Source organism: Tupaia chinensis, unplaced genomic scaffold, assembly GCF_000334495.1.
Source record: "Tupaia chinensis unplaced genomic scaffold, TupChi_1.0 Scaffold148049_1, whole genome shotgun sequence".
In the NCBI taxonomy this organism is placed as follows: Eukaryota; Metazoa; Chordata; class Mammalia; order Scandentia; family Tupaiidae; genus Tupaia; species Tupaia belangeri.
Genome location: NW_006207899.1, coordinates 900,381 through 915,756, shown reverse-complemented (window position 1 = coordinate 915,756; position 15,376 = coordinate 900,381). Strand labels below are relative to the sequence as shown.

Sequence of the window (15,376 nt, the reverse complement as noted above, 5' to 3'; positions counted from 1 at the left end):
GCCCAAAGGAGAATGGTGGAGAAGGGATTGTGGCATAGCCATCCCTCCTGAGAGGTGCTTTCTGTCTCTCTTCTCTGTGTCTCTGGAAAGTGAACACACCTTATACTAAAAATTTTTTTAAAAATTAAACTGCAGTATCTCTCTTAATATACAAATAACTGTGACAAGTTAAATGATACTGTACACTCTGAATTAATTCAATGCCATAGCTGTTTTCTTTCCAAATCTTAAAAAGTCTGCCAAGTGAACATTTTAGTCAGGCCAAGGTAGTGATAATATATTGTTAATCTCAAACTGACTTTCAAAAGGATATAGCACAGGTTCACATTTCCACATCTACACAACTTTATTAACAAGCGAAATACATGCCAGCATGTTTTATTTATGGGTGAGGGCATTCCTATAATAATGAATGACACATTATCATCTAACAGTTGAACTTTATCTAGAATTAGGTTTTTAAAAATATTTCATAGGACTATTCAAAGAATTAAACAGTAAAAATAACATTTAACAGCAGTTAAAATGTAAATCATTGTTTACTATTTACCATAAGATAGAATCATTCAAATACAATTTCTACTAAAGAATAAAAGAAAAAAGAAAGAAAGAAAGATATTAAGCCTCTTCTACAGGACAAATGACTGGCTAGAGAAGGCGGTAACATCAACTGGCTTTTGCCCATATTCCTTCTCTCAAAGGGCAGGGGGTTATAGTAGTCACTTCTCAGTACAGCATACAATTATACACAGGTGATCATATAACTTATTCTCCAAATTAGGACACTTTTAAGAGAGAGGGAACAAGAGGCACTATTTAATTAAGCTAGAAAAACAAGAATAACCAGGGCTATTCTGAGCAAACTCAGGATATATGTCACTTTAGTTAAATAGCGTTATCAGATTCACTTATTACTTTTGTGCTTTTTGAAGCAGTACATACCAGCTGAATAAAAATCATGTTAAATTAAGGGATTCTAAGTTATTCTCCGCTTTTCCTGTTTTACTGCAAATATTGGTGATGACTGCTTTAACAAGTTAAAATTCATGAACAACTTCAAAGGCATGTCTTAAATAGAATACAACTTATGGATTCAAAATAATAGGCTAGAAATTAGTATTTTTCTCTACTAAGCAGAGATTTTCATTTTAACTGAGTGTAATAGGATTTGTATTTTAATTTGAAATTTCTAAAATCTATTATGAATACACTATATTGAAAAATGTATTTTTGCCTTAAAATAGTTTCCTGCATAAATACATGAAAATGAATTATCCTAACCATAGCTGGCTAATTCAAACATAACAGAAATCATCTAATAAATTTTGCAATGATTTCCAAGCCTAAGTTCACATTCATCCAAAAATGTTTACACACTCTAACATGGAGTTTGATTATTCAGTCTTTAAGACAGAGTGCAAAGGTGGTCAGGTATCCCCAAAACATAACAGTAGCTGTTCAAGCTCACAGGAAATGAAGGAAAGTATGCAGGATTTGATACATCTGGAAGGGAATGTTAAGTTTTTAAAAATAACATTCAGACTCTCTGCTTAAATAGTGAGATTTAAGGCTAACACTGAATTGTATCAATTACAAAGGAATAGGTCACAAGTCCACTTGAACCTTTAAAAGTTCAGGAGGAAAAAAAATCAAAACAAAAAATTAAGGTTTCTGATACTGGATCAAAAATGCATACACATTCAAAAACTAAGTACAAATTCTATAAAAACTAAAATTAAAATTAAATAACTTAATGTCTGATAACTGAACTTCCTAAAATTTTTAAATTATTATTTATCAATACTTAATTTCATTTTAAAAATTATTAAAGGAATACACTGTAAGTCTAGAGAAAATTAAGACAGAGACTTAGCATAACATGTGTTATTAGTATACTCTAATTGTAATTAATTTCCAAATAAGGTAACTAAATTACTTTGGGTTTTTTTGCTCCATGTTGTTTTATGTTAGAGGGTGTAACACAAGAAGTTTAAATGACAATAAAAATTTATGCAGGAGAGTAAACTAAATGAGAAAAAAAAAAAACAAAATATAGGAGGCTCAATTGGCAAAACAAAATGGTATGTTTTATTTATCAAAGACAATGAAGAAAATCAGAAACTACAGATAAATACAAAAAAAGGTTATAAAGCATAATTTTATTTCTTCAAAAAGGGAAAAATGTCCCTGAATAGTTAAGATATACCTTTTAGTAGTAATTCGTGTGCAAAATAAATAAGCAATTCTATAGGCTCTAGGTAAGTGTATGAAATGATTTTAATTTTCAAAGATGAAGTAATTTCCATCATTTTTAATGTTGGTATTCAAAAGGAAAGTTATAACCAAAAGAAAAGTAAATGAGACTTAAAGTGATCTGCAAGAGGCAAAATTTAGTAGCTTATGAATGAAAGCAGATTCCAGTAGTAATTATGGTTACTCACTCTATACACACACATACACACATTTCCATAACCTGAAGATGACTATTTTGCGTATTTCAATTCAGGAGTTTTTTTTCACAGTTAATCCTACAATCATAAAGCAAGAAGCTATTAATATAACGAGATTTTATTTACTAACCTTAACAAATTAAACAGCTAGAAAAAAATCATTACAATGATACGGAAAGATAATTTTATTGGCTTTTTAAAGGTAAATACAAATGAAAATATCTTACTGGGAAAATTAATTTTCAAAGTTTTCTTAAATAAATAAAACATCCTATGTCATCTCTCCTTCCAAGAATCTCTAAAATGGGCAATGCTAAAACCAAGCTTCTCACCTGAAAATCCCTAAAACTAGTATGTCCCTTTTAAAAAGTTCTTTATTATAAAGGACATTTGGTATACCCACATTTTCTTGAAATTTATCCTAAAACAAACTCTATCCGTAACATTCAAAGTTTCTATATATATTTAGTTCGCTTAATTTAAAATTAATGAAGTGATATCTAGACACAATTCCTAAGAAAACAATGCAGGAAGAATTTATGAATGGATATTTACAGAAAAAGTTTTCCTAAATCATAATGCAAATATCATGTTCAAAAACTTGACAAATTCTAATAATTATCATTGTTGCATGTTTCAGTAAATTTATATGTAACAAAGGATGTCTCATGTGTTGAATTACTAGATGAATCCAAAAGCCAGAAACTAAAGCATTTGACACGGTTAATAATTTTATTTTTATTATACTAAATGTCAGGTCAGAAGTCAATGGCATTTACATGCTGGAAGACTACCGCTCAACTCTTTCAATATCAAATACTGATTAACCAAATGTGATTGGACTTTACTGCTACAACTTTATGGTTTCTTTCAAGTATAGGCAAGTCTTTTAAATGAGCACATATGAAAATGTGCAAAACAAATGAAATATAAATATTTAAAGAATGAACAGAAATGGCTTTTAAACATAAACCACCCTGCCCATTCAATTCTGAAGCTCTACATTTTCTTCACTAATTTGTCTTCTGTTATGAGTAGTCTTCTATCCTATTAAAGTTGTACGTGTACAGATGATCTGAAAATTTCACATTGGTATAAGAAAGGAATGTTGGGTTGATGCAGTCTAGGACAAAGAGAGAATTAGTTTAAAATTCATTAGGCTGTGTTCATAAAGTCACAGTACAATAAAATCCCACTTAGAGCAGTGCAACATCAAGCATATAATGTTCTGATAAAGAGAACATAAAGCAGTGTGTGTGTGTGTGTGTGGGTATCAGAATACATTCCAAAGTGTAAAGCTTCTACAGGAGACCATCATCTAGAAAATATTTACAGTGTATTTTAGACCCTTCGAAATACATACAAAATAATTATTATAATCATTACTCACAGAATATCTTTTAAATTAGTAATTACTTTGCCTTTTATCACTAATTCTAAAAAACTCTTAATACCATTGTTCGCAAACATTTTACTAGTTAAATAAAAAATATAACATCTTTGGGGTGGGCTTAATAGAACTCTCACAATAATATTTTAAAGTGACTGAGGTGACCAGCTGTTCATATGGTAGCTAAGGTGGCTGGATTCCACACAGTTGACTCTGACTATGTGCCTTGAGTCCCAGACCCAGAGACTTGAACAACACGCTGAGTGTGTATGTGTGTATGCCCAAAATGCCAAAAGGAGAAATGGAGAAGGTCCTGCAGTGTGGCCATCCCCCTTGGGGAGTGCTTTCTTACTTTCCCTCTCTCTCTATTTCTCCCTGGTGAGTGTGCACATTTTCTAGAAAACTATTTTTTTTTTAAATAAAGATTCAGAAACACAAGTGTATTCACTGTACTATTCCTTGGAAATAAGTACATTATATAAAGTTATGAATGATTCATGTAAGTTATAAATAAAATTTAAGCAACCAAATCACAAACCATATCATTTATTCATAAAAAACAGTTATAGTAAATTTAAAATACTATGTAGTTTTGCATTCAGAACATTTTGCTTAGGCAATTCAAATATAGAAAATTTAAATCATTTATGAAAACTTTGCTTTGTGAAATAAGAAAGTAAAGATATGAGATTTCTTTATATGAAGAAACTCCTGGCTGTACAATAAATAAATACAATTACAATACACACAACCTCCAGAAACTTACTAGATAACTAGGAAACCTCTGCTCATTTCTTTATATTTTCTTCTATTCAACTTGGGGCCTTCATTACTAACACAATTTGACACACATTAAATAAACAATAACCTGATCCTGTTTTCTTCACACAATTTTTATTCCTTAATCTGGATTATTAAAATCACTGCATGACAGATTGCTTTGCAATCAGACTTGGTTTTGGGGGGTGGTTTCATCAGATGTTCATGTAGATTTCACATTGGTTTAAGTAAAATGCCTGTCCCTTCTGTGTAAGTACTCTCATATTTTGCTTTTCAATTTTCAAACCTTCAAATTTTGTGCTGGTGGTTACTCTGAACATGTGCTGTGGTCAATCTTCAAAGGGAAGTTTTAAAAGTCTGATTTAAAGTTTCAGTTTACTCATTAAATACTAAAAAAAATTAAAATTTGTGAAATTTGATATTAAAAGTATATGTTAGCTAAAAGGGTGTACAACTTACTAATAAGTTCAACTTACTAAATTTTATACTGTTAACAGTATAAAATACATTAAGCATGCTAACTCTGAGTAAAAATCCTGAGTACACATTGTTAAGCATTTAATATTTATCTGGTATATTTGAAGACATAAAGAGAACAAACAGTTAATATATTCGTATTTCTTACCTCTATAATAAGAAGAAATATCTTGTTCTATGAGCGGCTGCCATACTTTCAGACATGTTTCTGACTTTTAGATAATTAACAAATCCTCTGAAGAAAAGTAGTAGTCCTTTAGATTGAAATAACACCAATATATTATGTTCTTACACAGAAAAGGGCCATGATAAATTTTAAATAGACAACAATACAATAAACAAGATCCTTCTGGCTTATGGAATTTAATCTGCAGGATTCAATTCATTCCATAATGTATTCTACACTATAATGATAACTCCCATCACGAAAAAATATAATAAAATTTTACTGCCACTCACATTCTTAGTATTTGTTAAGCCTAGATATACCAATATTAAATCTAACTATGAAAACTCAGAATTACATAAAAATATACATTTATTAAATTATTTCTTTAAATAGAAGTCAATGCATTTAAACTGATTCAAGTCACAAAAATTCTATTTTATACTAATTTTTCAGTTAATATAACTACTGAGCAAAACTAAGACATGTTTATTTATATAAAACATTCAGGAAGAATATTTACATGTAGTTGCTATCTATAGGAGAAAAAAACAATAAGCCTGTCCAGTAATATCAAGTGCCTGTCATCTGTAAAATGTGTATTTGAAGATAATGTGAATTACATATACCCTGTTAGTTATGAGTTCTAATTCTTAAATAACTATTTTCAATTAAAATTAAGAAAAGTCAAGAAAGACGACTTGAGAGGCAGTTATTCTTCTGAATTCTTTTTTTTTTTTTTTTGGAGAGATTTTAACTGTAGGGCGCGTGCGCTTGCCAGACAGAGAGAGACATAGAGACAGAAAGCGAGAAATCACCCCCCAGGGGTGATGGTCACGCCACAATCCCTTCTCCTCCATTCTCCTCTCGGGATCTTGGGCACGCACGCACACGCGCCCAGCGTGAGTTTTAAGCCACCGGGTCCGGGACACGAACCGCGGTTGACTACGTGGGAGTCCAGCGACATAGCCATTATGCTAACTGCTGGTTCCCCTTCTGAATTCTTGAGAGATTTGGGATACATCTTAAATCCATCTCAATTTTCTCTGTAAAACAGTATTTTATAATAATTACCATTTCTATTATAGTTCTAATAATCAGAAAAGCAATGCCTGTGAAATGCTTCAAAGTTTTATATAAAACAAAACTAGTTAACTACAAAACCACTGCCATTATTAATAGAAGCCTTCAAAATATTTAAGTTTACATTCTTTCTTAGAGAATTTTAACCAGGAAATGGCAAGGAGCAGCAAAAACAGAAAATATGTATGTGTACAACTCTCCTCACTATGAAAAAAAGGGTATGTGAATTTAAAATATAAAGTCCCAAACTAAATGTGTGCACCAAACTTAAGATAGTAATGAAAGCACTTAAAAAAGAAGTATGTATATAATAAATTGAACAAGAAAGATAGAAGAGATATACAAATAACAACTTAAGTGGTATAAATTCCAGCTAAATCCAATACTGTCTGCTTTCCATGGCCTAACTACCTCCACCACCTTAACTCCGTATGTCCACATTCTGCCCTCCTGTCCTTCCGTATACCACCAAAGACAAATGGTATTGTTATGTAAATAAAAACGTATTATTTAAAAATGGTTAAACCCAAATTATTTGTGCAATGTCTTCTTTTGTTGTTTATACACTTTGCTCTGCTCAGGTATTTTCTAAAATAAGCCAATTCACATTTATAAACCAATCACTTAGCTGTTTGTCACCATTCTATGAGGTACTCAACATTCCTCTGACTACATAGTAGAGCAACATTTTTATCTTCTATTATATTTTTATATTCCCTTTAAAAAAAATGCTAGATTATGGCTCTGATGGAGAATTGGGACTGTCCTCTGGGTTCTAATCTGTCCCATATTTTACTTCCTAACATTCCTTCAATCTCTTAATAATATACATTTTTAAAATGTTCACTTAGAATGCTTAAATAATTAATAAACCTTTTAATTTTTTTTTCACTTTTTGGTAAGAAACTCAATGAAAAGCACAAAATTCAGGAAGTTAGACACATTTAACATAAAGCTGGCTTACCCCTTATATGAGTGTAACTCTCAATCAAGTCACAACATTAGAATAATTCCACTAACACTATTAGAGAAAAAACTCAGTAGCTTTAACTGACCACAAAGAATCTGTTTCCCAAAAGATTCTAAAGAACTAACAGCATGACTAAATAAAAACTCAAAGAGAAGACTGCCACCTACTGAAATGCTATTATTTTCTAATGCAACTATTTTCTTAGAAAAATGTAGGTTCATAAACTCACATTTTTTGTAAAAACAAAGCACATTCATGATTAAATGTTCATTAGAGGTATAGTATGATTTTAAGATTAATGTAATCTGCATCTGTAAAAATACACTAAGGAATGAAAATTGAAAATCTATAAACTTCATCAATATTAATAAAAAGACACACCTTATATGAATATAACTCAACAGAAGCACTGTGGTCATTAGGCATGAAGCCTTTCCACATGCCTAGCTGATTAATGATTAATACAGGGCACCTTTCAAAAGCATACAGAATGTTTCCATGATCCAAAATAAAGAGAACAGGCAGATACCCAAAACTATCCTACTCCCAAATTTCCTAAGATCATTAAAAAAAGAATGCTTGTACATTTTCCAAGATAAATGCTGAAAACAATGACCTTTCTAATCATGATGAAATTTTCTAATTTCATAGCATTAAATTATCATTCAACTACTGGATGATCAAAGGCAGTACACTGATAGCCTCAGAATTTTAAATCAAGTAAAGCTGAAATATGTGTTTAATTATTTGAAAAGCTAAGCTAATTTAAGTGTTTGGACATAAGAATTTTACAGCAGAAAATTTATTTCCACGTAAGTTGCAATATAATTTTCATCTTACAATTTTAGGAACCATCCAAATTAAACTAAATGCAAATCAGTTAAACAATGCATTAAAAATAAACTTACCAAGTACAAGAAATATCCACCAAAGCCAGTATTGTCCATTAAAATATCCAGTAAAATAATCAGAAAACTGTAGAATGAACATAAATATATTAGTTGTATTTGTATACCTAAATTATTGTCTTTCAGAATGATTTACCTCAAACAGTATTTAACACAAAAACCACACAAAAGGAAAAATAAAGTAAAAATACTTAATGACAAAAATATAATTATTTAAGAACAAATTAACTCAATAGACAACAAACTAAAGCAAAATATTTTAGAAACAAATATTCAAGCAGTTTCAAACTACTTGAAAGAAAAGTAAATGTTACATACCTGAATTAAACCTTTTCTCATTAAGGAATTCACATGTCAGTCCTTTCTTCATAATCTCTCAAAGCCACAACTACCATCCCAAACACACTACAGCACCCGCTGTTTTAGATATTAACACCAAAAGCCACATTAGTTTAATCTTATCGGATGGGGATGTTCTGCTGACCTCTCAAAAGAAGAGCTTTTGACCTTCTGTACACCCCCTACTGTTAATCACTACCAAGAATACAGGCACATAAAGACCCCCAACTCATTAGAGTCTTTTTATTTTCAGACTAGATGCCCTAGCATTCAGTTCCCAACAGTGAGCTGAAAACAGCTGAATGAACCTTGAAGTGGCATTTCAACAGTTCCTTTAAGTGGCCACGGTGGACAGTTTTATATTATCTGGGAATACGAACAGGCAGATGGAAAGCAGGGTTTAATGATACTGGACACAGGGACCTTTTTCTTGAGTAGATTCTAGACATCATACTACGTTAATTTAATAAGGTTTTCAAAAATCCAATTTTCCTCAGTTACTTCAGACAACTCTTTCTTACCCTTGAGCATCTAAACAACACCCCAAATAATTATTTAAAAGTGTTTAATTTAACCTACTCTGAAACATAGCTTGTTTTACCTACCTTGTTTCCACCGATATCTAAGTTAAATCTGATTTGAAAATTATTTTATTAAATGCGTACTTTCCCTCAAATCTTAAATCAATGAAAAGTATTTTCAACTTTATAGGTAATTAATTCCAACCATTTCTTGGTAATTTTCATAAAAAATATAAACTCCTGCAGCTTTGTAATAACAAATTTGCTTACACTCCATACACAGTGCCACTTAGGCAATATCAACTGAAGATTATTATCTGTTTTTTTAAGCATTCTAAATATTCCTAAGTATTTTCAAATACACTATGATTTAAAAACTCAACTACAAGCCGTAGAAATTTCAAAGACCTAAAATTTCAAGGCACTATTAAAGGAGTCAGCAGGGAGCATAGTGGTTAAGGCACTACACTCCTACATGACTAACGGTGGTTCAAGTCCCAGACCTGGTGGCCTGCTTTCTCACTTCCCTACCGCCCCCCTCTGTCTTGCTCTTGTCAAATTAAAATAAATAGATAGAGCAGTAGATAGACAAAATAATAATAATTCTTTTTTTAAAAAAAAGTACTATTAAAGATGCAAATCCCAAGCCAGCATGGTGGTTAAGTGACTAGATTCCACATGGCCAACTGCATGGCGTGAGACCCAGAATCAGTGGCTCAAAAAACATGCCAGGTGCATGACCTTGTGTGCCCAAAATTCCAGGAGGAGAATGAAGAGACTGCACTGCACCATGGCCATCCTCTCTGAGGGAGTATTTTCTCACTTTCTCTGTCTGGCACACACAGGTGCTCCATAAAAAATTAAAAAAAAAAAAAATGCAAATCCCACATACTCCTATGCTGTATAAATATGTGTATGTTCAGGGAATTTAAAAATTAAAACTATATAGCTTAAAAGTAGAACTGTGAAGGAATAATAGGTGATGTAGTGGCCAAGGCACAAGACCCCAACATTGCCAACCTTGGCTTGAGTCCTAGACTCACTGGGCACGTATGTATACATGCCCAAAATCCCAGGAGGAGAATGAAGATAAAGGATTTTGTCATGGCCATTCCCCCTGGGGATGCTTTCTCACTTTTCTTCTCACTGCCTTTCTCCAGCGAGTAGCACACACCCTATGGCAAAAAATTTTTTTAAAAACTTGGGACCGAGACCAGCAGGTGGTATGATGGTTAAGGTACTAGATTCCCATATGGCCAACCACGGTTCAAGTCCTGGACCTGGAGGCTTGCTTTCTCACTTTCCCTCTATATCTCTCTCCCTTTGGTCAAATGAATAATAATAAATAAAAATTAAATGAATAATTAAAAAAAAAAAACCCTGAGATCAGCAGATGGTGTAATGGTTAGATCACTGGACTCCCACATAGCCAACTGTGTGGTTTGAGTCCCAGACCCAGTGGCTTAAATCTCACCCAGCCACATGTGCATGAGTGCCCAAGATCCTGAGAGGAGAATGAAGGAGAAGGACTGCAGCATGGCCATCCGCCCTGGAGGGTAATTTCTTGCTTTCTGCCTCTGCCTCTCCAGCCAGCACAAGCACCCTACAGCAAAAGCCTCTCAAGTACAAATACCTTGTGGCAATTTTTTTTAAAAAAAAAGGAAAGAAAGAAGCTTTTGGACTCATTACTAAGTCATCAAAAAGGTTTCAAAATAATGAAATCATAGGGCTAAGACAAGATGCTCTTGTTTTTATAATTTATTCTCCTATTCTTCAGAATTTATTTTTACTTTTTATTGACTAGAGCACATACACTCACCAGAGAGAGAGCATGTGAGAGTGCGCGTGTACCCACAATGGATGTGGCCACACCACCAACCTCTTTCTTCCATCTCTCCTTCCTGTCTGGATTCTGAGCGCATACATGCATCACACACACACGACCAACATGTGTTCTCCAAGCTGCTGGGGCTAGAATTTGTACTACAGTCAGCAATATGGGGTCTGCCCCCCACCCCCCCCACCCCCAGTGCTAAGGGGCTTGTCCAATTTTTTTTTTAAGTGCAAGTAAACTAGTCATTTTAATTGGTCAATCATAGGCTATAGAAATCAAATTCTGGAAAAAAAATTAACCAACATTAAGTATTTGACTTTGTTTTTATTAATATAACACCAGTATATTTTTGTTTATATCCTTTCTGCTTTCAAAGAGAACTTGTTAGTTTTTAAATACATATTCATTTTTAAACAAATAGAATCATCAAAAGTGTTAGAAATAATATCAGAATCCTTGCTAAAGATATTTATATAAAATCTGAGATTCGTGGCAGCTCAGAAACAAAAAGGAAAGCAGCGGTATGACTTATAAATTACTTACTGTCCAATGAAAGGAAACACCAGGTTTTCCAAAGAAAATCTTTCTTTCAGCACTGAACTCCAAAAGGAATTTACTGCCTGGAGCATTATAGTAAATGTACAGTGTAACAGGGGCAGTGCATAATTAGAAACCCAGGTACTGAATTGAGACCAAGCAAGATTAGAATTCACATAGCAACTGTGGGATGCTGACTTATGAGACTCTTGACATTCTTAATTTCATTGTCCTTAAAATGTATTATCACCAGCATCAGAGGTACAAACAAGATTTTAAAATCTGGTGCCTGGAAAAAAGTGCTCAGTGAGAGGCAACTATTGTCTATTTCTTTTTTTAATAACAGATAGATTAAAATCCTCACATAAATTCTCAATACGCTTTGAGATATAATGTAAACCTTAATGCAGCGAAAGTACTTTAAAAAGAAACAAAACAGCTCTAGTGATAAAACTTCAAACTAGCAAAGCCTTACAAAACTGTAAGAAATTCCAGTCTTTGAATTTATCCAATTAACCAGAGCTGATTACTAGATACTCTAACCCCTTCTCAACCTGGGGTTCTAGAGAGTATTAGGTTCTAATAATCTAAAAGCATAGGTAACTTCTTTCCAATGGACCTAAAATAATACTGACAATTTACCAACCATATGAAAACTGGAAAAACTGTCCCAAAATCATTTTCTGTGCTCTGTGATTTCAATGAGAAATTCCATTTGAATAACAGTAATTAAGTCTTTTTTGTACTAAAATTGAAGTTGGACATACTTAACACCTACTCTTCAAGCTTTTTATAGTAATAACTTCTGCAAGGGTAGAAATTATGACTTCATATTTGTATGTTCTATAACACCATAGATTTATGCTTGTGGTGGAAACTCACTATACACTTTCTGAAATAGTATTAAAACAAGAAACTGATAGTTCTCACAATGGCTCATTTTTATTCTTTTTTTTTTTTCCTTGGAGAGGTATTTTTTGCTATAGGGCGCATGCACTCGCCAAAAAGACAGAAACAGAGAGACAGAAAGTGAGAAATCACCCCCCAGGGAGGATGGCCACGCCACAATCCCTTCTCCTCCATTCCCCTCTTGGGATCTTGGGCACGAACGAACACGCGCCCAGCGTGATTTTAAGCCACTAGGTCCGGGACGCGAACCACTGTCAACTACATGGGAGACCAGCAACATAGCCATTACACCAGCTGCTGGTCCCACAATGGCTCATATTTTAGTTATCTTAGAAGAAACAAGCCCACAGGTCCCAACCAAAAAAAAAAAAAAAATCAACTGATAAGTAACCAAAATTTATAATCTGGCCTGACCCAAGACACAGTCTAGTAAGATTATTAAAAGTTTGGAAACTATAAATTCTAAGGGTCAGCAAGTGGCATGGAGGTCAAGGCACTGGACTCCCACGTGGCCGACCATGGTTCAAGTGCTGAACATGGTAGCTTCAAAAACCACACTGGGTGCATATGCATGCATGCCCAAAATCCCAGTAGGAAAACATAGGAGAAGGGATTGTAGTGTAGCCACCCATACAGAGGGGGTGATTTCTCACCTTCACTCTTACTGTTTGTTTCTGGCAAGTGCACACGCCCTACGGCAAAAACCATAAAATATAAAAAGTTCTAAAACTGAATATATAACATCATAGAATTAATATGTTTTACTTTCAAAATCAATAACAGGAGCTGCTATATTTGAATTATTTGAATGTGTTCTCCCAAACCTCATGTATTCTGATGGGATTAAGGTGAGGATTTAATCCAACTATGGTGCTGAACGGCGAGGCCTTTGGAAATTGGAATCAGGGAGGGAACCTTGTGACTGCACGTTCATGGGTTTATAAGGAGACATACATGGATACAGACATGCTCACTCAGGCCCTCTTGTTGCCACGTGATGCTCTGAGCCTTCCCCACCAGCATTAAGTTCCTCACTAGAGGTAGCCCTGAGAACTAGGATCTCCAAACTGTGAGCCACATGTACCCTTATTCTTATAAATCATTCAGTTCTGGTATTTACATTATTAACAAGACAGACCTGCACAAAAAATTGGTAGCAAAAATGCAGCTGGTGCTAATAATAAATATTTGAAAGTGTAGGAATAGATTTGGAATTGGTTAATAAGCAGAAGTTGAAAGAATTTGAAGGTGCAAGCTAAAAAACCCTAGAATGCATTAATGGAGATTCTGATAGAGGATCAGAAGGTGAAAAGTTTGAAGAAAGTTTGGAACTTGACCTTAGAGACTGGTTAAATGGTCATGACCAGAATGCTGACAGAAATATGGAAAGTTAAAGCCATTCTGAGGAGGTCTAAAGGAAAACAAGGAAGATCTTATTGGAAACTGGAGAAAATGTCACTTTTGTTACATCATTACAAAGAATTATGTCCACACGCTAAGGTTTTGTGCAATACTAATAAATATGAAAATAAAAATTCTAAGCAAAATACACAAGGAGCTACATGGTTACTTCTGATTGCATACAATAAACTGTACTCAGAAATAATACTTAAAGATAATATTTATGGGGACCAGCAGTTAGCGTAATGGTTATGTCGCTGGACTCCCACATAGTCGACCGTGGTTCACCTCCCAGACCCGGTGGCTTAAAACTCACGCCGGGCGCGTGTGCGTGTGTGCCCAAGATCCCAAGAGGAGAATGGAGGAGAAGGGATTGCGGCGTGACCATCCCCCCTGGGGGGTGATTTCTCGCTTTCTGTCTCTCTGTCTCTCTCTCTCTGCCTGGCGAGTGCACGCGCCCTATAGCGAAAAAAAAAAAAGATAATATTTATGATGAAAATAGAAGCAGAATGGATCATTTTGGAAAATTCTCGATCTAACCAGGTGAAGGGCAGAAAGGCAAGTTCTAGAGAGAGTGTGGCTCATCTACTGGCTGCTAGAGATTAGTACTGATAGTGGAGTCCAGATACTAATCAGCAAGACAATGGAAGAGAGGATCTGAAAGCACTTCAGATATCTTTAAGGCTGCCATTTCCATCAAGGTCTAGGAAAGCAGAATGGTTTCAGGGGGCACTCAAGAATGGATTCACTGCCCTGGAAAACCTTGGGACTCTGCTTCCCACATCCTGGTGCAGCACTCCTTCGCTTCAGCCAGGGATCAAGCAGCCTCAGGTGCAGCTCAGCCTGCCAGAACTGGGTAATAGGCAAAAGCTGGGAAATTTTGGAGAGAAAGTAATAAAAAGCCTAGAATGCACTAAGGCATTTTAACCCACCTGCTGCTCCCAAGAGGGGAATGGAGGAGAAGGGAATGCGGCATGGCCATCCCCCCTGGGGCATGATTTCTCACTTTCTGTCTCTCTGTCTGTCTCTGTCTGGCGAGTGCATACGCCGTACAGCAAAAATCTCCAAAAAAATAAAATGATGGAGAAAAGAAAAAGACTTATCTTCCTATGTACTGCCTTATGAATGATAAAAAATAGACAGAGGGTGATTTTGGTGAACAAAAGGAAATAAGGCTTAGACGGAACACAGGAGTAAGAAGATGAGTTCTGATAGCTACTCATATGCTTCTATTTTACTTTGAGCTCTCAGTATTGGAAAAATAGGAGAAAAGATATTAAATTCATGATAATTTTACTAAACAATATATTGCATGTTTTAACTGATGTTAGGCATATCTGCACTACATGACAACAGTTGTAGCCATGATTTACTGAGCACATGTATTTGTGTGGTAATTGGGCAAGGTACTTTATATCATTTCTATGCCTCTTAAAAATCCTGTAAGGTTGGGAACCAGCAGTTAGCGTAATGGCTATGTCGCTGGAATCCCACATAGTCGACTGCGGTTCACATCCCGGACCCAGTTGCTTAGAACTCACGCCGGGCGCGTGTGCGTGCGTGCCCAAGATCCCGAGAGGAGAATGGAGGAGAAGGGATTGCGGCGTGACC

General features: G+C 34.5%; 1 protein-coding gene across 3 annotated transcripts in view; it reads right to left on the bottom strand.

Moving 5' to 3' along the window:
* Positions 1-2,552: 2,552 nt before the first annotated feature.
* The window catches only part of NDFIP2 (Nedd4 family interacting protein 2), a 113,209-nt gene continuing 100,385 nt past the window's right edge, over positions 2,553-15,376 (bottom strand). For all 3 annotated transcript variants that reach the window (XM_014584866.1, XM_027768931.1, XM_027768930.1), the window contains exons 8-10: positions 8,225-8,291; positions 5,246-5,351; positions 2,553-3,573 (exon numbers count right to left, since the gene is read on the bottom strand). In XM_014584866.1, coding sequence (XP_014440352.1) covers positions 5,248-5,351; positions 8,225-8,291 — 171 coding nt within the window. In that variant the 3' untranslated portion in view covers positions 2,553-3,573; positions 5,246-5,247. The remainder of the gene's footprint in view (positions 3,574-5,245; positions 5,352-8,224; positions 8,292-15,376) is intronic.